A 23463-nucleotide genomic window follows, 5' to 3' on the forward strand; every position below is an offset into this window, starting at 1 on the left:
TCCCGCAATGGCAAAAAAAGAGCGTTTACACTTTTGACTGTAATACAATAAGAAGTACTCGTACAATTAGAAGTATTCAAAATTTGTATCGAATGACTGGAAAATTCATTTGCATAGCGACCATTTCCGCTCTTTCTTTTTGGATTTCACCGACGAAGGCTTGAATATTGCGAGTATTCTAGGAATTTTGTCAGCCCTTCCAGGGGTGCAATACAGAATTGCCCGTCTTCAATGCGAGGCTAATCCATCTCATCAACCAAAAAATAGCTCCAATACAACGAGTATAGATAATATTCGTGAGAAGATGATCATCTATAGATCGTTGAGCTTCTTTTCTAATCGATCGGGAATCGAGATAGATAAAATTTCGACCGAACAAATAGGTAATGAAAACGCAATCATTTCTCAAACACTCAATTTCAATTTTATCGGCATGAGTACACACGCACGTGCATGCATATTTGCTGACGCGATAAATATTCTTTTCCTAAAAAACAAAACGATAATCATAAAAAAATGAACGCATGGATCTGATTCAGCGAACGGGCTCAAAGACATCCTTGACCCTTTCATGCGGGTTACATAATTTGCAACTCAATTTTACAGGCATGTGAGCAGAAAAAAAAAACAAAGCAATTCTTGCTTAATACTCATTAATAAAATCTTTTGCATCTGGCGCGTTGAGTCTTTAAATCATCATTAATCCGCAAACGACCTTACCAATTTGGTGTTTATTATTTTATCGTTTTTTTTTTCTTTAACGGGCGGCATATGTAAGTGACGTTAAATCCCATTCCAAAACAGCCGAAGTACTAAGATATCTTGACAGATTTATAGCATCAATCGTTTTTATCACCTTGCACATTCAGTTACCTTGTTTATTCATAACGAAATGGGACGTTGTTTAGTTGGATAATAATTGACAAAATAAAAAAAGAAGAAATAAGAGAGACAACGATTTTTAGCGAAATGATCCGTCGTATACAAGGCCTAAGAAAGGAGACATTATTACATATTGTTTTCGAAAACTGTTACCATTAAAGATTAGGAGCAGGAAAAAAACATCCAAAATGTCCGTATTTGTTTATTGTTATTCGACTTCAAATTTGTGTAAAGAGAGAGAGAAGTCTGGAGAAATTTTGAGGCATAAGATAAAAAAATGCTAGAAAAAGCGCAGCAGATGATACGAACGGATCTGAACAGAAAAGAATCAAGTCGCATGAAGATCGAATAGAAAAAGAGATTAAATTCAACGCCACTTTCAAATTCAAAATATATCTTTTCGGCTTTTAATTTTGGACAGGAGGAAAGGTACATGGGCTTAAAAACTTGTCCCCCCCCCCCCCCCCAAAAACGTGACTTTGTCTCACCTATTTAATACAGTCCATCAGCATGCATGACGATCCTAAATTAAGAGGATAGCTGAAGTCAAAAAATGTGTTTTTTAAGATTCTAGTAGTTGCAGAGTTGCACACCAGAGTTTCAAAGTTTTCGATACACGATCGAATGACAGGATGGGTTTTAATTTGTAATTTCTAGCTCATAAAAAGCATTGGCACCCTCTGTGCCTTTCATCATCCCACGCGGCATTTCAGGATACAAATATTGACATGTGCAAATAAAGGAACTGTCTCCATTGTGACATGGACCCTGTCATGCAAGTATTCTTATGGGTCTCAGAGCCCAAGTCACAATAGAGAGAGAGTTCCCTCTTATTTAAATACGTTCATAGGGCAAATTAGGCCAAATTTAGTCACCCTCCTCTCGCCCGGAACTCATCATTAACACGGGCGACTTCCAACAGCGTTGGTGTAGTGCTTTCAAGTTCCTGAAGCGGGAGCATTGGGAAGCCACTGAGGATTTGCTGCGCAAAGGAGGGAACAAAATCCTGTTGAGGCCAAATTCATAATATTTAATCATCAATATGTCCGCGAGAGGAGCAAATCTGTGGGATGGTGATTCATAGTTTAAACTTTTCAACACTTATGACCGGGAAATGAGTACTTCCTAGAGACACATTTCAATCATCATAGTCCACTACTACCCACTGAAAACGAGGCCAACTATTCAAATTGACAGGGGAAATGACTTTCGAAATTGCGCGTGATTCTGTCATTGCATCAATTGAAATGAACTTTGAAAATTTCAAATTTCACCAATATCCTATCGACAGTAAGATTTTCTGCCATCTTAGACAAAAAAACTTACATTACGGTTCGTCAGTTATTCGTGTGACATTGTGGTGGTAGGTAACTCACTGATACTGTCTGATTACAGGGTGACAAGTTGCCTTAGATTTAAATATTAACTCAATTTCCGTATTTATAGGGGACTTAGACATGAAATATTAATTATCTCATAAAAATTATGTTCGAGAAATATTATGCACAAAGTTTCTTGAGATTGTAAATACGCGCTCTTTTAGTTAAAATGAAAAAAAAAATTGCGAGGTTCCGCAGCAAAATGACGTGACTTTTCAGGGTTGGGCGAAATTATTCCCTGCCTTTTCATGAACTTGTCAATTTGGACTTGTGAGATGGTGAGATTCGCTCCAAAATAATTCTGACAGAAATTTTTCTAGAATAAGAGAGAAAAAGCAATTTTTGACTATTGTTGCAGAGAAATTATTGAGTTTTTCCTGGGAACATGCACGCTCACTAAATCTGCCCTGGAATTAAAATGGCGATACGACACGTGATAACGGTTATTTGCATGTGATTACTAAGGTGGGTTTTGATCTATTGCTGCAAAATGGCAAGCTGCACTGACAATAAGTTTTCGCGGATTTCCTTGACCTTGGAGTTGGTTCCGTAGGGCACTGAGAGTGAACTGAGAATTCTACCGCTGGAAGTACCTACTCGACCACATTTTTCTGACTCCACCCGTAGACACCGAGACAAAGGTCTCTGCAAAATTGCGGGAAACAATTTTCGATCCGAGTCAATGATGATTTTTAGAATCGTATAGGGAATCAGGAAGGTTAAGTGCGCACAGACCTTCGTGCGAACAATAATACTTCATAACGCTTTCAAAAGGGAGATTTTTCATGACAAGAAAATTGAGTTTTCTAATAAATATTTTCAAAGCTAAAGGAGTTGAATTTCAGCAATTCAGCAATTTCAGACTCCTTAGCAGTCCGTTTCCTTTCGCATCGCGCTTACTGTGAAATCAACCAAGATTTTACCAGTATAGTTTATTGTGCGCCTCAGTCCATCATTTCTAGCTTAATATACCTTGTCGATATGTCTCATATGCCGCAATCACACGCTGAATTTAGCAGCTGAATGTGGAAGTCAACAGTCATCACCCAACGGCTGAAATTTAGCGAATTTGGGTTATTTTCATCCAGGTGTGTATCAAATCTACTCGAATAGTTCAAACAAATTCAAAATTGGTCCGATGATTGCTGAGAATCGTTGCTGAATTTTGCGCATCACGCGCAAAATTCAGGCATCGGGCCGATGACTTCCACATTCAGGGCACATTCAGCTCCCACATTCAGCGTGTGATTGCGGCATAACTCCAGCGAACAACTTTAGCGTCTCCAGGAGCCAGTAAGTAAAAGCCAAAGTCCTTAAGTGTCGTCCATTACTCTGCCGTGCTAAGGAAGAACGCCGTATGAACATTCGAGAGTGGCCAAATGTCTCTTGATAAGACATGTATTTTGGACAACATTCATGCATATTTTTCCTTGAACTTTTCAGATATTTTAGATTAAATTGCGTACAAAATTATCTGAACATTTTTGGAAAATAATATTCACGATTTTCCCAGTAACTTCCGTTTTAATCGGAGGACACTTGGCAACGCCTAGAGGTTCATACGGCATTCTTCCTTACACTGGAAAAAAAAACACATTGGATCTAGAGTCCAGACTCTTGAAAACATTGACAAGAAAAAATACTCTTGATTCAATCAGATTTTTGCTTAAATCAAAAGGAAATCCGCTCAAATTAAGAGGCTTGCTTCTTGATTTAAGCAAAAATCCGATTGAATCAAGAGTATTTTTTCTTGTCGATGTTTTTAAGAGTCTGGACTCTAGATCCAATGTGTTTTTTTTCCAGTGTAGCACGGCAGAATACTGTGCACATGCTTTACTAGACCTGACTGAATGCATACCATAGAGATCGCGGTACACGAATAAATTAATTCTCATTCTCCTCATGTAAACAAGGATGACCTTGCGCTGGCACGGCGACCTTGAGGTTAAGACACAGGTGACAGCGGTGGCCGAGAGTGGACGGAGGCTGAGCGATGACTATAGCGTCGCGTCGCGTCGCGGCGCCAGGCCCGTGAGCTCGAAAGGCGTGAAAAACAAAGCGCAAATGACGCCTCAAAGAGCAATAAAAACTCACGGACAAACAAGAAAAGCCGAGCTTCGTCCCTAAGTGCATCCGCCATTAGTGCTTGGATTTTTCCGCGAAAACAACAGAAATTCCCATCAAAACTTAATGGGCCTCTTGCGTACAAGAGATTCAGCCGACTGAGAAGACGTCTAAGACGTAAACATCGCATGAAAATAACGTTGAGAACTTTTAACAAAAATCTGAAATCCACACTTTAGTGCACTTTTTGCATCCATGACGTGAATTTTCAAAATCGCGTCCCGCCATCAGTGCTTGGATTTTTCCGCGAAAACAAGAGAAATTCCCATCAAAACTCAATGGGCCTCTTGCGTACAGGAGATTCAGCCGACTGAGAAGACGTCTAAGACGTAAACATCGCATGAAATAACGTTGAGAACTTTTAACAAAAATCTGAAATCCACACTTTAGTGCACTTTTTGCATCCATAACGTGAATTTTCAAAATCGCGTCTCCGGGCAGATTTTCTTGGCCGCAGTCGATCAGGTTTACGCAAGGAGAGCATGAGAAAACCTTACGTAAATCAAGGAGTTTAGCTCGCAAAATTGTTCCATTTGTTTTTTGCGTGGATTTAAAACACTATCGTTGAAGCAATTTAAAGAAATAAGGAGGAAATAAACACTTGGAAAAGATGGAAATGGTACGCGAAAAACAGTTTACGGCGTTGTTTGTTACTTTTGGTCAGATTTTCATACATTCACAATTAAACTCTTGGCTTTGGCAAACATGGAAGTTCGGAGTTGGAAAAAAAAAACTGCCCACGATTGCGGTAAATGAATATGAGAGATAAATGCACGAACTGTGCGTTCAGGAGAGGGTTTTTTTTGAACATTTCTGATATTCTCAGCGTGATTTTTGTGCAATTTTACCAATTGAAAATGTTCTCATTTAGCTACACCTCTTCTATGCAATTGACCCGTTTCCATCACAGTTGAATTCAACGAATGCCGGTTGTTCTATACCGTGGAATCACAAAATAGTACTCGACTCTGCGATCTATTTTACCGTCCGCCTGTAAGTGAAGTTATAGAGAAATTACCGCCGATGGTTTTCATATGCCAAAGACCTAACACGAGATAGTTTGATTGCTGTTAAAAAAAAAAAACAATTTTTATGAATTGGCCCATTCCTTGAAGCAGGGCCGTTAGAGCGTTTCCACGGGTGAGCTGGTGGCAGGTGTGAAGGTCAATAACGTCACGAACACACGTGCGAGGAACGCACGGACGAGTGATACCTCGCGAAAAGCTGTGTTGCGGCAGGTGCAAGTGCCATTCTGCCGTGCTAAGGAAAAACGCCGTATGAACCTTCAAGCGTTGCCAAATTTCCTTTGAAAAAACACGAATTTCTTGGTAAACTTATGAATATTTTCCTTCCAATTTTTTAGATAATTTTGTTTGCAAATTCACACAAAGTCCCTGAAAATTTCAAGGAAAAATATCCATAACTTTCTTTAAAATACACATTATATCGGAGGAAATTTGGCAAGTCTCGAAAGTTCATACGGCGTTTTTCCATAGCACGGCAGCATTGACAATGGGCCAAACCGAACGTGACGAAAGACGACGAAAACAAGATGAGTCGTAATTGAAGAGAACTTGAAAAAATTAATTTATGGACGGATCCTGGATGGCAGAGGAACTCCCGGCCGCCGAGGCTGGCACCAAAAAGAAAATGGTTCCTTCTTTCTTCTGCTCGAGACTCTAATTCTGCCGTGCTAAGGAAGAACGCCGTATGAACATTCGAGAGTTCCGAAATTTCCTTCGATGAAATGTTTATTTTTGTGTAAAGATATGTATATTTTCCCCTAAAATTTTTAGGAAGTTTAGGTGAAATTGCGAATTAAATTATTTAAAAAATTGGGAGGAAAATATTTATAACTTTACCGGGAAATTCGCGTTTTATCATAGGAAATTTGGCAGCACCTGAAGGTTCATACGGCATTTTTCCTTAGTACGGCGGAATTGCACGACGAAGGCGCACGACTCGAGCGAGGCACATGCACGAGCTTCCATTACACTGGGTCAACGCACCGGACATCCACACCTCCTATTAAGGCTTCAACTTGCATGAGAAAAAAAACTGCCGCTTCTTCAATATTATATTCCAGCTAAGGTTCTGACTACAGTCTTTGGACAATGGACATGCTACTCGCAAGGAGGCTTGCGCCGAGAAAAAAAAGTCCGTAAAATTCAGTAGGTGCTGCTCGCTTCATGGTTGTGCCAACGAACCTTTTAGGTTTACGAAGTTGAACTGTGGTTCGATGGACTCAAGACTGAGCTCAACGAGCAGAGACTTGGATGCGGTGAACCCAAGTTCAAACGACTAAGGGATCCGTCTTCTAAACCGAGAAGCGCCCTTTCATCAAATTGAGCGGAATATGAATACAGGATAGCCACAGAATTCAGAAAATGAAATTCTCTGACATTTCCCGAGTTCCCTGGCACATTTTGGTGAAATTCTCTGACAATAACTGAAGATCTAACGGAAGGTTAAGAAGGCATAATTGAAAATAGTTTTCAGGCAAAATTTCTTGATCAAAACCTCAAACCCATTCTAGAAAGCAAATAATGAAGGTGATTTAACAAATTATCCCTGACATTTTCGTCATTTTCTCTGACATTTTCCGGTTTTCTCTGACTTATTAAAATTCCCTGACATTCCCCGGTTTTCACTGACTGTGTAAACCCTGACCTATTAGTAAGCTTGATATCTACACCAAGGGAGCGTGTATTAATGACTGAATCCTATAAATTAGTAAAAAAGTGACAAGAAATGACAGAAAATATTTGCTGACGTCATTCAAACCGTTATAGGTCCTGCCGATTACTTAAAATGAGGAAATGCAGAGCAAATCTCGATCATGATCCATGAAAATATGGCACACATTCCGACGGTGGACGACCTCGTCCATCGAGGTTTCTGAAGGACAATACCTCCGATAATAATGGGCGTGAAAATATGGCGTTTCAGACAGATCTTATCGTTAATTACTAAGTGTGAGGATTTCACCGACAAAACACGATTCTGACATACACAACTGAACCATTAAAATGTTCTTAATGACCCATGATCAGTCCATCGGTCACGCCCTGATTCTTCAAAATGAAATTCACTTTGAGGAATATGACAAATCGGAGGGGTTCATACGCCTTGTAGAGGAATCTAATGCAGGGTGTCCCGAAGTTAAACGTGAACAGTTTCAGAATTGATTTTTAGGGAAAACGACTTTTTTTTGCCCGACGTTTGCCCAAAAAAGACCCCCCCCCCCCTTCAGAGCTGTGGAGTTGCTTGTTCACGGTGTTGAGGAAGGGTCCCCTCACTCAAATCCTACCTTAAAATATAACCTTTCCTTTTAGGTTGAAAATGTATGTTACGCGTGTGAAAGTGCCAGTTTTTATAATTTTGTCACAATCGTGAAAAAACCGTTTTTGGGCAAAAATTTGAGGGAAAATGAGGGACTGTAACTCTTCCGAAGGGGGGGAGGTGAGTTTAGAGAAAACTATTTAGGAAAAAGGGGCTTATTTTGATCCAATGTCGATTCTGATATTAGTATACTCTGTATAAAATGCAGCCCCGTTAGTTGGATTGTTGAGCAAGAGTTAGACAAGCTCTTGTGTAACATCTGATCATCAAAACATGAGCAAAAACTGAAAAAGCCGAGTGTGTTTTCACCCACACTTGAGTGTGCTCGAGCGTAATGAGGCCGTTCATTTCGGGCACGTGAAAAAAATGAACGGGGAAAAAACAAACAACCCAGTCGACCTTCGCTAACACACATTCAGCCCGCGAATTAAGGAATGGCGCATTGCGTTGAGATGGATGCACGCCACCGAGCGCAGAAAATAATTCATTTTTTGGGTCAAATGCCGATGCGATGCTGTCAATATAAATAGAATTACCAAACACAAATGACAATCATTTATCTGGTAGTATGTGATGTAAAACTGCGACTGAATAATTCCCTACACATACAATGGGCCTGTTGCAAACTTTTGCTAGAGCAGAATGAAGAGTTGTTTCTTATAGATAATGCCTCAAAAATCACGATGAGCGCATTGGCAAAGTCTGAAATGCACTCATAAATTCACAATCTGCGTAAGAAAATTGCGTTATTTTGAGCTTCCCGCTTCAAAAACGATACCACTGCACAGGTGAACATTTTGTTAGAGGAGTCGCTCCATCGTCGGCAATATTCATCATGGCCGACGCTTGCGCAGTTCCTCGCGTAATTCAAGGAGAGTTCAAGGTCAATTAAGGCGGGCGAGGAAAATATGAACGTAAACACGCCGATTGTTATGTGGTTTAATCCTGTTCAGGTGTTATCTCGTCCCATCACACGTGTTTTGGCGGACTGGCGTCGGCCATGATGAGTATTGCCGCCAATGGAACGACTCCTCTAACAAAATGTTCACCTGTACCGTAGTATCGTTTTCGAAGCGGGAAGCTCAAAAAACCGCAAATTTCTTACGCAGATTGTGAAGTTATGAGTGAATTTCAGACTTTGCCGATGCGCTCATCGTGATTTTTAGGGCATTATCTGTAAGAAACAACTCTTAGTTTTGCTCTAGCAAAAGTTTGCAACAGGCCCATTCAATTCACACATACTAATCACCCAACTATACTTTGTCAAAACCTGACTTCCCAGAGTTGGACAGATGTAACGGAAGTAAGCCTAACTACATTAGACGTTGTCTACTTTTTTCTGAAGATTTTTTAAGCAGAACCCTAAGCAACACTGAAACTTGAATACTGTGAGTATGTCTATGTCACAGGCAAATGGCAACCGCCGGCAAATTGCAATTTATTGGTTTTAAATTAACAAATTCAGGGTTGCTACGGCATTATGGAAAATTAAATTCCCTGACACATTTTGGTGAAAGTCTCTGTCAGTTGAACAAATGCCAGATTTTTAAAAAGACATCGGTAGAAATAGTTTTCGGGCAAAAATTGTTGTTCGAAACGTCAAACCCACTCGAGAATGCAAAAGAAGGTGATTTCACGATTTTCCCTGACTTCTTAAAATTTCCTGACAATTCCCGGTTTTCCCGGAATCCACTGGCTGTGGCAAACCTAAAAAGTGGAAAATCAGACGTATACAGAAACAAGATGAATGATTACTGTGCTTGGAATTTGAACGGACGTTTTTTTCTTTTGAATGCATTGCATTAGCCAGCACACTCGCGTGTGCGTGAAGTCAGTGCTCTCAGTTGGGTTTGGCTCGGGTAGGCAACTAAACTAACTGCCTGGCAAAGCGAAAGGTATCGCGAGGATTTGAAGGCGCTCAGAGGCCGCGGTAGTGCTTTTAAAGTCCTTTACCACTGAAATCTTTGCTACATCGATGCAAATTGTTGCAATTTGACGAGTCTGTTGACACGCATGCCGCTTGCAAATTGCCGGCGACTGCTGACTGTCTGCAGCAACGAACGCGACACCTTGCAACTGACCCTATAGTAAGGACTTTTTTCGAAAAAGGAAAATTCGACGGAAAGGCAACCTTACAATAACGCAGGCGCTGTAACAGGAAACAAGCGTTAGAAAATCAGACACGGAGTGGCTGAATGATTGTTTGGAATGACTGGGTTAAATGTAGGATAAGATTGATCTAATTGCAACGCCAAACATGGCAACACGAGTGCGTTCATTCCGCTTAGGATTAATCAGTGGTCGCTATATTTAACTCCTTAAGAAGATCCGAGATGCAGACACCTTGCTCAAGAACATTTAAGCGAATTTCCTGACAACAGTGAACGCAATGGAGCAAACGCCCTGATGCCCACTGTTGCCCAGTTTCACATGACAGGTTGATTTTTCAGCGACTTCCAGCGACATCGCACGAAAAATCAACGATTAGCGCTGTCCAGAACACTAAGATCACCAAACAAGATAGAGGCGCTTGCGTCGAAATTAAACGGTTCTCTTGAATACTCGAATGAGTGTTTTGGTCTATTATTAAAAAGTAATCAAATTTAATCAAGTAAAACTTGATGACAAACACCCGTGGTGTCGGTTCACTCGAAAAAAAGGAAGGAATGGAGAAAATAAGAAAGAAAGACCCTTAGATTTGGAAATTATTCGTGACGAAAGTGACTCAAACTGCATATTAGATGTATTAAAATTTTAAAACTTTTCTGAGGGGAGCCCCCCGGACCCTCCTCCTGCGTCGAAATGTCTGGATGCGCCTATGTTCAGGGTTGCCACAAAATTAAAAACATGAAATTTCCTGGCATTTCCCTGATTTTCCTGACATATTTGAGTAAAATTCCCTGACAATCGAGGATATGCCATACGGCCAAAAAGACATAATTTGAAATTGTTTCCAGATAAAATTTGCTGTTTTGGACGTAAAATCCATACTAAAAAGCGAAGAAAGGTAAATCAACAATTTTTCCCTAACACTTTCGAAATTTCCCCGACATTTCCAGGTTTTCCCTGACTTTTAAAAATACCCTGACATTTCCCGGCATTCCCTGACTGGTAACCCTGTATGTTGTAAACCGAGGAAGAAAAAGGTTCTTTTTGTTCACGTAGATTATTCCTAAAGTCAATTTTCATTACAGAGAGGGTGATGAGAATAAAGGAGGGGGGGGGGGGTGATCTATCTAGGTACTCAAATGTTTTAGTCCTGATAATAGGAAAATGGTGATCTCATGCTCGAAGTTGTGAGTACAGATAGACGGGAAAAGGGGTTTCGATCGAAAGTTTCCGCTCCCGACGACAACACCCATTGCACACGCACTGGAGAAAAAACAAAAAAGAAAAGAAAAGAAAAAAAAAACACATTGGATCTAGAGTCCAGACTCTTAAAAACATGGACAAACGAAAAGACTCTTGATTCAATCAAATTTAAGCTTTAATCAAGAACCAAGCTTCTTAATTTGAGCGGATTTCCTTTTGATTTAAGATTAAATCTGATTAAATCAAGAGTCCTCCTTCTTGTCAATGTTTTCAAGAGGCTGGACTCTAGATCCAATGTGTTTTTTTTTTTTTTTTCCAGTGCGTGAAAGAGTGAATGAGGATGTACTCACGTTGTTATTGTTGCGGTGGTGGTTCCGGTGATTGGAAGTACTGAAGAGCAACTTGGACACGTCCGTCAGGAAAACCATCTCGAAAACTTGACGAAAACGACGAAAAAAGGAAACTCGGGTGATTCTGGGCGGAAAGCTCTCAATCCGCCGGCCAAAATCGGACACAACTACACTTACGGCGACGCCGAAAGGTCTTGAGCGACTCTGATGTGAGAATAGCGAGGATTCCGCGCGGGTGAAGTTCACTCGAAGGGAGAACGAAAACCGAAAGCTCGAAAACCGAAAGCTCGAAAACCAAAGCTCGGGAGCGAGGCGAGGCGACGAAACGTCTCACAGGCCGCGTCCAACTTGGAAAACTAAACTGATCGCCACAGCCGATTCCGGATCCGCGGCCGCGGTGGCAGCACCCCCCCCCCCCCCCCCCCGGGGGTACCCCCAACGAGGAGTGCCGCGCAGCTATGCAACCGCTCCAGTGCTGCCGAATTGGTCACTTTAGAGCCCCATTATACTGCCGTGATAGCGAAGAGAGCCGCAAAAGCAAAATTTTCGAAATCGAGTTTTCTTCAAAATTCGTCTAAACTCTTTTAGATGAAATTACTGAGACAGCTAAAACAGCAAAATTCATCCTAATTTAATGAAAACGAGACGTATGTGAAAGCCGTAAGTGCACAAAAAATGACATAGTTTTTTTTCAAGACAGCCGTAGGTGCATGAGAGCCAATGAAAACAGAGCTTTCCAGTAAAGTGCCGCGCTCTTCTGCCAATTTCTAACCTGAAAATGTGTTTGTTGTGCGTCCAACACGCAACCACGAAAGCATGCAGAAGATAGCACTTACGGCTGTCTTGCCTGACAATAACCTAGCATGAAAATGAAAAATACCCTTTTTACGTAATTGAAATAAAATCGGTCGATTTTTAATCATCCAAACGATTTCTAGGAATCTTTCGGACGATTAGTGGCAATTTGACGAAAGACGGAGGCTCCTTTCAATAAAAATTTTCCGGTCAGAAGCTTCAGAGCCCGTTTTCTCAAAACTTCATTCTTGCATTTATGGCTCTCTTCGCTATCACGGCAGTCATGGATGTCACGAACAGGAATAAAGGTTACACAAATTGAACGTTGTTCGTACACTTTAAACAGCTCATTCCCAAATTCCTGCAGGGTGTTTACTATAACAGGCTGGCTAAAAATCAGTACTTTTACGGTATTTTTTCACTACATTCCCAAGAAATTCAGGACCTCCTCAATAGAAAATGTCGGTACTTTTTCAGTACCTTCAATGAACGAAATTCGATAAATTTAAAAAATTTGAATTTCTTGCTCAAAATCAGGGCCGGATTTACCTACTTGCCGCCCATGGGCCGCCTGTATTTTGCCGCCCGCTTCTCATTCGTTTTGAAACATCAAAAAAAACCATCAAAAGAACGTGCCGGAGGGGGAGGGGTGCGTAACACGCGTTTACTCGTGTTGGACACATTTTTTGCGAAAGCCCTGTCAACACTACTAGCAAAAGTTCTCGACACTTTGCGCGAAAGTTAAGTTCTGTAAACCTATCTCTGTGTGAGCAAGGTCTTCCATTTGTAAGAAATGAACGTAAAAATTATGCAAGAACAAACATAAATGTAGTTTAATAATTTTAACTTCCGCCGCGGCGCCGCCGCGAACGCACTATGTTTGACGCAATGCGTGAAGTATTCATGCAGTCTTGTAGGTGCTAACATGTGTTACATGCCGATCGCCGCGCTGAGGGCTTCTCCTTTTCATCTCAAGTCTTCGTCATTATTGCTCTCTGCGCCGCGCCGCTCCATGCCAAATTGCGTGTTTGGTTTCTCTCTTAACTAGACACATTAAAGGTGCTGTATCTTGTATCACCGAAAGACGACAAAATAAGAAATTACTATACCTCAGGAAATGAGAGATTTTGTCGCTTTTTCTCGTTTGTAATTTTTTTTTCTGAATCCGATTTTTTTATACCTACATTTAAAAAAAAATTGCAAAATTTGCCGCCATGGGCCGCGGCCCATGTGGCCACCCCTTTAATCCGGCCCTGCTCAAAATGCGACAAAAATGACAAAAAATGAAAAAATTCCGGACCATACAGAATTTCCGCACTTTATAATTTTTAACTCCTATTTTTTAGATTTTTCGTGTAGCGAAGGTGACAGGTTTTTAGTTTTTTGTTTCGCTAAAAATCCTCATAAGTGTGGTTAGAAAAATATTGTGGGAGGGGTGGGGGGTGGAGGGTTAAAGGGTCCGTTTATCTTTCACAGAGTTTATTCATGGTATACTGTAACGCTACCTACGGTCTCAGGAATGATCCCCGACCCTTCTCGCTACGTCGAAGAAAATCCTTTACGGTATAAAATTGACGTGCTTCGCTACCAGGGGTGGAGAAAGATCTGTTGACGCACTCATAACTGGGCTCCGTTACTTCATCGGAGTATAACATTGATTGGCGTCGTTCAATGCACTCTTGCAAAATCATGTGAAGTGCAACAATCATCAATAAAATACGTTGTAGTTAGAACGCAACACTCGTTTTCAAGTTGAAGTCCCTTGGGGGCGAGCTAGTGAACCAGTTGCTGCGCTGGACCCGATATGAGTGGCGACCCAATGCGATGGGCTAATCTGATATACTGCCGTCTTAAGGAAAAATGTCGTATGAGCATTCAAGCGTTGCCAAATGTCCTTTGATTAGACACGAATTTACTGGGAAAATTCTGAAAATTTCTTACCTAATTTTTTTAGACAATTCTGATCACAATTTCATTTGAAACTCCTGAAAACTTCAAGGTAAAATATGGATAATGTTCTGCAAAAATAAACATTTTATCGAGGGAAATTTGGCAACTCTCGAATGTTGATACGACGTTGTTCCGGCCGCACGGGAGTATAGGACTAGCAATGAAGTTGGATGGAGTGGGCCGGAGACTTGAGCGCAGGGCTAATAAATGCGCCGACGTCAACGTTGCAACACAATGACGTAGAATCCATTACTGATCCGAGACAATAAAATTTTCCCATCTTATTTTCAGTTTTACTTGAAGAAACAATCTATACATATAAGCTCATTTAACAAAGAGGAAAATATTTGAGGTGCTTCTTTTGTACTTTCTAGCATTGTTCAAAAGTCGATGGATCAATAGTGATTTTTGGATTTCGGAATTATTTATTATACACTGGAAAAAGAAAACACATTGGATCTAGAGTCCAGACTCTTGAAAACATTGACAAGAAAAAGGACTCTTGATTCAATCAGATTTAAGCTTAAATCAAAAGGAAATCCACTCAAATTAAGAGGCTTGGTTCTTGATTTGAGCTTAAATCTGATTGAATCAAGAGTATTTTTTCTTGTCGATGTTTTTAAGAGTCTGGACTCAAGATCCAATGTGTTTTTTTTTCCAGTGTAAATCCCTGAGAGAGACATCTTGCTTTGATGTTTTTTTTTTTGTTTGTTTCTTTCTTTTGTATTTTTTTTAAATGAGACCTCATAATAGATGACACATTTAATTTTCCTGGAGTTAAAAAAAAAAAAAATGATAGACGTGTTTTTAAAAATCTTCCCTAAATATGAAAAACCAAGCCGATTATTTTTAAAAATTAGATTCCTCCTAAATTAAATAAAATGCGATTCTAAACAATTTTTTTTACGAGAATAATTAATGTTGAAAGGACACGGTTCAAAAGGTTTCTTCAGAAGAGTCCATCCTGATTTTCTGTTGGCAACAATGTAACCGCGCAATTTCATAGCGTAATCTCGACAGTGATTTTATATTTTAAAATGAGGTTTGCAATACAAGGGGAGATTGACTAACATTTGCACCTGACCGCTGTGAAGCGAGGCGACTCAGTATTTGCGAAGTCAATGGACGTGACCTACGATGCAGCGGCGTGGCGTGAATTGCGATGTATCGATTGTTCTGCCATTTAAACCTATGGTAAAGAATCGATTATTAAGGTGTTCGCTGCGAACACCCTGTTTATCGATCCTTTTCCATAGGTTTAAATGGTATAACAATCGATATATCGCAAAGCACGCCACGCCACTGCTACGATCACATTCAGATCGTTGCCAATCTTATGACTGATGAGCTCAGGTCTCGGGTCATTGATTCCTAACAAACGCGGAGAGGGGAGAACGGGCTCGGTAATATTTTTTTTTTTTGAAACCCTTGGAGGCAAGAGAGAGAAAAAAAAAAAACGCGCGCCCACGATGCGATCTAGATTAAACCGAGAAACACAATGGGAAAAGCTTCGATAACACTGCTGTCACGGGAAAAAGGCGTAAGAATATCTGGAAGGTGCCTAATTTTTTTGATGAATTCCAAATTTCTCACTGGAAAAAAACACATTGGATATAGAGTCCAGACTCTTGAAAACATTGACAAGAAAAAATACTCTCGATTCAATCAGATTTTTGCTTAGATCAAAAGGAAATCCGCTCAAATTAAGAGGCTTGGTTCTTGGTTTAAGCAAAAATCCGATTGACTCAAGAGTATTTCATCTTGTCGATTAAGAGTCTGGACTCTAGATTCAATGTGTTTTTTTCCAGTGCTTAAAGGGAGGAAAAACTGTAAACATTTTTTCTGAAAACTTTCGAATTTCACTTCCAAGCTAATCGAGCAAATTTGGAAATTTCCTTAAAAAATGCATACTTTTCTAAAGAGTAAATATTGTATCATGGAAAATTTGTCAACATTAAAATTTTCATTTTCCTTCTTTACCGCGGCACAGGTCCAAAAAAATTCGCGAGGAAAGAATGGGAATTCTCGCGTGCGTCCCAAGGAACTTTCACGGTTACTTCTCTGATTGCGTGTGTGTGTGTATTCTGTGTGAATGTGAACGTGTATGCGTTTCTCCTCCAAAGTTCCCCTGAAAAGTAGATTTTGGTGGGAAATTCCCGGGAAGAGGAAAGGTTACCAGACTTGGATTCCTGGTCCACTGACGCAAAGAGAGAATAAGCTCATATTGCTTGTTGCCAAACAGTCTATATAAACACGAGGATTTATTTTTATTTAACTCACGAATAACGACCGAGCGTGCATCAGCTATACCTTATTGCGGGATACGATTCTGAATTGGACTGCATTTTGAAATTTGGAACTATAAATTCTGGCTCTTCTGGAAAAACGCTCATGTGCGTAGGGAAACTAATGGCACATACGTTGTTTTTAAACCGGGCTAAAATGTATAGTTCCAAATTGCAAAATGTAGTCCAATTGAAGGTGGAGGAATTGGAAAAAAGCAATATGGAGACTGTAATTTCGGACAATAAAACTTAACTGCATTTTAGTGTTGCAAAATGTCCACCTGCAAATCGCATTTTTAAATTATTAGGAAACTATTGGACGTTTCTGAGTGAAAATATCTGAGATTTTACCTCTGACAGCGCGTTAAAATAAGCACATTTTTTTTATGAAAAACTGCACGGTCCAATTCTTATGAAAAATGGAGTTGTTCCTATCAATTTTGTGCCCTCGGAATGATGTAAAGTTCCTTCGTCCACAAAACGTCGGATTTAGTACTGATTCCTCTTTTAGAATAAAATGGACACTATGCAAAATACTACATAAAGAGTCTGCAAAAACAAGATGCCGTTTCGGTGTAACGGGAAACTGGAAATGTTTTTCAGTAACACACAACAGGTTGAAACGAGAGTTGTCGTCTCGTATGTGAAATACACCCAACTTTCAATACTTCCCAGGAAAAATATTAATGAATTTTCGGTAAGAGCGGCAATGCTGAAGAGGTCCGTATATTTTTGCCGAAAATGCCTTGGAGACAAGATGCTCTTAAATTATGCTAATACGCGTTTATTTTGTAACATCATCGAACTTTCCTCCGATCATCATAATCACTTAGCAGTTCATTGAAACCGGATTTGACGAGCAGAGGGGCCTGAGAAAAATCCCAGATTATTACGATTCACGATCGTTACGATTAAGTCCAAACGGATGCGACCGGAGCCGGAAAACTGTCATGAATGGCAAAAGCGCTGAGTTGCCAGTTCGCAAGGAATCCTGCCGCAAAAACTCCTAGCTTGACCATACGCTGAAAAAGATTTTCTTTATAATTGCGATTTTTTTTTTTTACACAGAGAAAATTTTTTGGCTTAAAAAACGTCATTTGTAGCTTAATGAAAATTTTGCTTTTAAGTTTAATAATTGTTTTTTGCTGAGAAAAGATTGGAAGAATTTTTTACAATAAAAAAAAAATTAAAGAAAATGAATTTTGTGATCCAAAGACAATACTTCATTTGAGCTGGGTAAGAAAAAGAAAATCTTTATTTGAGTAAAAACTAATTTTTTTTTATTAAGAAACAAAAATGAAACGAAAATGTTTTTCGAAATCAAATACTTAATTTCTTCTTTATTCGTTTATTTAGTTTTGTTAGTTGCATCTCAGTTTGCAAAAATGAAACCAAAAATGTTTTTCGAAATCAAATACTTAATTTCTTCTTAATCCATTTATTTAGTTTTGTCCAAATTTGCATCTCGCACACTAAAGTCAGAACAGATGGAAAATGGACGAATTTTCGCATGAAAATTGGCGACTCTGAAAACTCGGCTCCTCAGATGATTAGACTTGGCTAGACGTGGTTTTCGAGGTGAGGTCTAATTGCAGCATGACGTCACGAACACCGGTAAAGAAGCGGAGGGTAAACATGTTGACGAATGAGGATGTGTTATTCCGTGAGAAAAAGATGGGAAGTAACTGTCGTTACGGTCGGAAATCCCGCAGTTACTGTTTCCTTTCGATAATTCTGCCCGTGGCAATTACGATTGCCAAGAGATCATTACGCCTTACTTACAAAATGTTACAGATGATGCGGGAAAAAACCCATCGAAATTATCTTTTTCTTCTTCACTTGCAGGCATGTACACTACCGTGCTAAGGAAGAGCGTCGTATCAGCCTTCAGACGTTGCCAAGTTTCCTCCGATAAAAATCAAACTTACTGGGAGAATTCCATACATACTTTTCCGAGATTTTCAGACAATTTTGTACGCAATTTAATCTAAAATATCTGGAAATTTCGAGGAAAATTATGCATAAATGTTGTCAAAAATGCATGTTCTATCGAGGGAAATTTGGCAACTCTCGAATGTTCATACGACGTTCTTCCTCAGAACGGCAGAGTGCATGTCATCTTGCTTTTCTGCGGAGCAAAGGAGGTATGCCGTATATGAGCCCTCCGCCTCCGACGATGCCAAATTTTCTAGGATAAACTACGAATTTTCGGGGAAATATGAGTTTATTTTTCCTCCGATTTTTCATATTTTATAATGATGATGTCTTTCCACGGAAACAAGGATTGAATGGGGGGGGGGGGGATTCAGGGAAATTCATAGGGCGTTTTTCCTTGACACGGAAGTGTTGGATTGGAATATACTTAGCTGATCACACCTGAGGTAATTCTCTCACAGCTACTCCTTCATGTCCTCTCATTAAAGTCTTTCAATATTGCATATAATATTGCTAATAATATTGCTAAAACATCGACAACGCTTTCATATTGTCTACGACCTTCGCCCGAAATATTTCAGATAAGAACCGCGTGGTGGAAGCCACATCAACGCTGGATTATTTTATCAGTTCGAATACATACGCTCATCATGCCGAAAAAGTTGGTTTCGGACATTTGCTCACTTGTTGCTCAATCAAACGAATAATCATACGAAAATCGAATTTAAATGTGCACTTCGGGCTAGGACGTACAATTTGTTTTATATTTCATCACATTAAGTATTTTGTTGCTTATTCATTCCGAGCACCAGATACGGTACTAATCGCAAGTATTAGATACGCGAGTACCCACGAAAAGGATAAAATGCCGAACGGACTGCATTTTGCTATACGGAGCTATATTTCTGCTACTGTCATTTCCCTCTCATCAATTTAAAAGCATGCTAGAATGACTGATGAGGAATCAGGATATATTAATTATGACAAGAAAAAAAAAAAAAATATGCATTTGCTACACAAGACGGGTAGATCGAAGCGTATTAGTACCTGAGCATTGCGCTCTACACCTCCTGGCTAGGCCCAGAGATACAAATTGAGGCAGGGGCCAAATTTTAACGATCCTTCCACCGTGCTTAAATATACGAGGGTCGTTCAGAAAGTAAGTTTCCCTATTTTTTTCTCGAGAACTATAAAAGCTACAAAAATGGTAAATATATGACTGAAAAGCTTATACTCTCAGCTTTCTAACGGTATATCGGTTTTTGTTTTTTGACCAACCAATCGCTCAGAAAAAAAATCACAAATGAGGAAAGGCGAAAAAATCTCTCATATTCTGAGAGATCAAGTATAGTAATTTCTAATTTGTTCGTCTTTCGGTGATACAAGAGACAGCGCCTTTCATTAGTCTAGTTGAGAGAGAAACCAAACACGCAATTTGGCCTGGAGCGACACGGCGCAGAGAGCAATGATGGCGAGAACTTGAGATAGAGAGGAGAAGCCCTATCGGCGCACCGGTCAGCATGCAACACATATTAGCGCCTACAAGACTGCATGAATACTTCACGTATTGCGTCAAACGTAGTGCGGCCTAGAGTCCCTTTATACTGAGAGACAAGAGAATGTGAATCCATTTCTGATTGGTTCCCGTATTTTAGGCCTTCACAGTGTCACAAACGGGAATAAAGATTACATTTTCACCGATTGCAAAGATTATAATCTGGAATGGACCAGGGAATTACGGGTTCGGCAAGGAACAAACAGAATGAGAGAAGGAACGGAGAAAGGAAGTTTAGAATGGCCCAATCAAAGATTACAAAGAACGTTCAATTTCTGTAATCTTTATTCCCGTTTGTGACTCTATGAGGGGTGTTGTCTCGAATCGAATCAAAGCACAACAAGATAAGTTTGCGTATCACATTTTCTCATGCTAAATTACAGGAGAAAGACTGGACACTCCCAAAATTAACACATAGGCGAAAAAAGGTGTTCATTTAAATCAGCTTCAATCAATTCAAACTCCGTTCTGGCAGCAGATGAACTGAGAAAATTGACAAAAATTTCAATCTACTTGAAAGAAAAGAAAAGAGAAAAAAATGTATGATATAATGCGAAGGTCGGATATTCAGAGATCGGATAATCGAGGTTCCTCTGTATTATATTCATGAGTGATGGAGTCAGAACCAGTTATTGTTTGCAGCAATACTGCCGTGTTGAGGAAAATCGCCGTAAGAGCTTTCAGACGATGTCAAATTTCCCACGACTAATCACGAATTTCGGGAGAAATTAATCGACACTTTTCCTTCGATTTTTCAGAGAATTTTGTTCGTAATTGGATCTGAAGTGTCTGAAAATTTCGATGAAAAATGTTCGTAACTTACCACAAAAGTAAATATTTTCTGAGAGGAAATTAGGCAATATTCGAATGCTCATACGACGTTTTTCCTTAGCACGTGGCATACCCTCCCCCCATAAAATAAACCCCAAAATTACAGCCATTTTCCAAGTGAAAAAAGGTGAAGTGATTGGCGAGAGATATTTCACGAGAGCGTCGGAGATGGAACTTCATATTGAGTTCGAGTTAAACTTTAAAAGAGTTTCAGCTGCATAATAATACCAGTTTCCCCATCAATGCTCGTGCTAAGACGCACTGAGTTGTGGTGTGGATTTCAGACCGTGTTTTTTTGACGCTATTTTGAGGATATAACTGATTATATACATTCCAACTGATTGCCAGCTCCGACCGCTCTAAGCGACTATTTAGAAAGATTGAAGCAGGTTATTATCAAATAGATCGAATTGATATGCTAATCGATTCCATTACTTACACTGAAAACGTTATAAAATCAGTAATTATTAACACATTCTGGTGAAATCTTGCCCTGTTCCTTGACAGACGAATCTACGATTACTTGCTTCAGAATACTTTCAGTTTGAATTCTGATTACTGAGACGAAGAGTGAGTCTCTTTGATAAAAACATGCTTTTCAAGTGCAGCATATCGAAATTTTCACTCCCACGACTTTAACTTTTTTACGAAAAACCTAGCTATATTGTTTGGTGAAAATTTCTGAGAATATTTTAGGCAGGTAAAATAATAATTTCCTAAGTTAACGAAATAAAAACATTAGCTTTCCTACATTTAAATACGAAGTTGCGGGAAGTTTGCACAGTCTCGAACCAAAATACGTATTTTCTTGTTTGACAATTAATTGATGTTAAAAAATCGTGACGACTCAATAAGCTTATTATATTTACAGGTCGGGTTCAGATTTTGTCTCAAAATTCGCATGCAGCACTGATTACGTAAGAATATCGATTGATATATACCGATTCACTTTTCTGTGAAGCCGTTTCGCTCTAAGAAAACTGATCGAAATAAAAGTTATTAAAAACCCAAAATAATCGGCACTTATTTATCATACATTCAACTCTGGGGAAAAAAATAATAAATAAACAATTTTTGGTGCTGCGCTGAGCCGATACTTAACGACGCGACGCCAAAATATAGAATCAAGACTGAACCCAGTATTTTTATGGATACTCATTCACCTCAAGCGACATTTACAAATGTATTATGTTAATGAATGATGCTATTGTGTTGTGAGTCAAAAATCTGGAGTGAGAAGAAAGAGGAAAAGAGGGCTTCCTACATATAAATCATACAAACAGCCGAAAAAACGAAGAAAAAATATTGGACAAGAACAAGATTGAGTAAAAGAAGAAAAAACAACGGAACGGAGAAAAACTCGACAGTAGGAAGAGAGAAAATCACGAAGAATAAGAAAGGGTTCACAACTTTTGACGTCTGCTAAAAGTATTATCGAGCAACGTAAAAATGCCGTATCATCATTTTAATATTGCAAAATTGTGTTCAGTAAAATAATTATTTCAAAGCGACGCTACAAACATTTTGCCTGAAAATTTTAAAAAATGCTTCGAATAGAGTGTGAGCAAAGTTCTGGGAAAAATTCAAACGAAATCTTTCACAAGTTTGCCGGACGACTCGTATTTTATCAGAGGAAATTTGGCGACATCGGAATGCTCATACGACGTTCTCCCTCAGGACGACAGTTAAGGAAAAACAAGATCAACTAGACAACTGCCATGCTAAGTAAAAACGCCGTATGAGCCTTTAGACGTTGCCAGACTTACTTCAATAAAACCAGACTTTGCCTGGAGAAGCGCGAATATATTTCCTCAAATTTTTCAGACAATTTTGTTCGCATTTTTATCTAAAATATCTGAAAATTTCGAGTAGAAATATGAGTAACTTTTCTCAAAAATATCTATTTAATCCGGAGAAATTTGGCAACTCTCGAATGTTCATACGGCGTTCTTCCTTAGCACGGCAGTCTACACAGTAGGAGGAACGGAGGAAAAAAGGTGAGAGACGTTCATCAGGTCAGCAGTGGAGTGGCGTGCTTTGCGATACATCGATTGATCTGCCATTTAGACCTATGGAAAAGGATCGATGAACGGGGTTTTGGCAACGAGCGCCTTCATAATCGATTCTTTACCATAGCTTCAAATGGGGAAATATCGATGATGGATCATGCGAGCCTCGTCACTGCAGGTCGCAGGTGTCTCGGCTGCGAGATGCGGTTCGTTCAACCTTGATGCCATCAAGTCCAAGTGGCTTCCGCCTTTAAATCGGAGGAGAACGAGTTCCCACGAGTCTCGCCACCATTTCGTGAATATTCTCGCTCCTAAAATTTCAATATTCTTTACCTCCTTCGCGATCCTTCTTCAAGGCTCAACCCAGTTTTTTGGGTCAAATTTCTCATTTCTAAAGGGTAATTCCCAGGAGGGGGAGGGGGTGTTTGCAACACACACTGAGAGAGAGAGCCTCCAAAAATTGCCCCTTAATTTTGAAACAGGGGAAAGTAATCGAAATGTGGTTAAAATAAAATCTCGCCATGCCAAAAGCCTTCTTCACATTTGAATCGGGGCGTGCGAAAACCGCTAATGTCCATTTTTCCAGCCTGAATTTTTTTTAGTTGATAATACTTTTACAGAGTTGATACAACCATAGAAGTGATGAAAGGACTCGTTTTGGGATTAAGGAAACCCGAAGACGAGTTTTAACGCCACTTTCGTGGTCGCAACCAA

General features: G+C 39.6%; 1 protein-coding gene across 8 annotated transcripts in view; it reads right to left on the reverse strand.

Moving 5' to 3' along the window:
- Hmgcl (hydroxymethylglutaryl-CoA lyase) overlaps positions 1 to 23463 on the reverse strand; it is a 69469-nt gene that overhangs the window by 25138 nt on the left and 20868 nt on the right. The window contains exon 1 of one of the 8 annotated variants that reach the window (XM_019047114.2): positions 11390 to 11738. The exons of the other annotated variants lie outside the window; for them this stretch is intronic. Coding sequence (XP_018902659.1) covers positions 11390 to 11467 — 78 coding nt within the window. The 5' untranslated portion in view covers positions 11468 to 11738. Of the gene's footprint in view, positions 1 to 11389; positions 11739 to 23463 lie in introns of those variants that run through there. 8 annotated transcript variants of the gene reach the window in all.

The sequence above is a fragment of the Bemisia tabaci genome, chromosome 4 (assembly GCF_918797505.1).
Source record: "Bemisia tabaci chromosome 4, PGI_BMITA_v3".
Lineage (NCBI taxonomy): Eukaryota > Metazoa > Arthropoda > Insecta > Hemiptera > Aleyrodidae > Bemisia > Bemisia tabaci.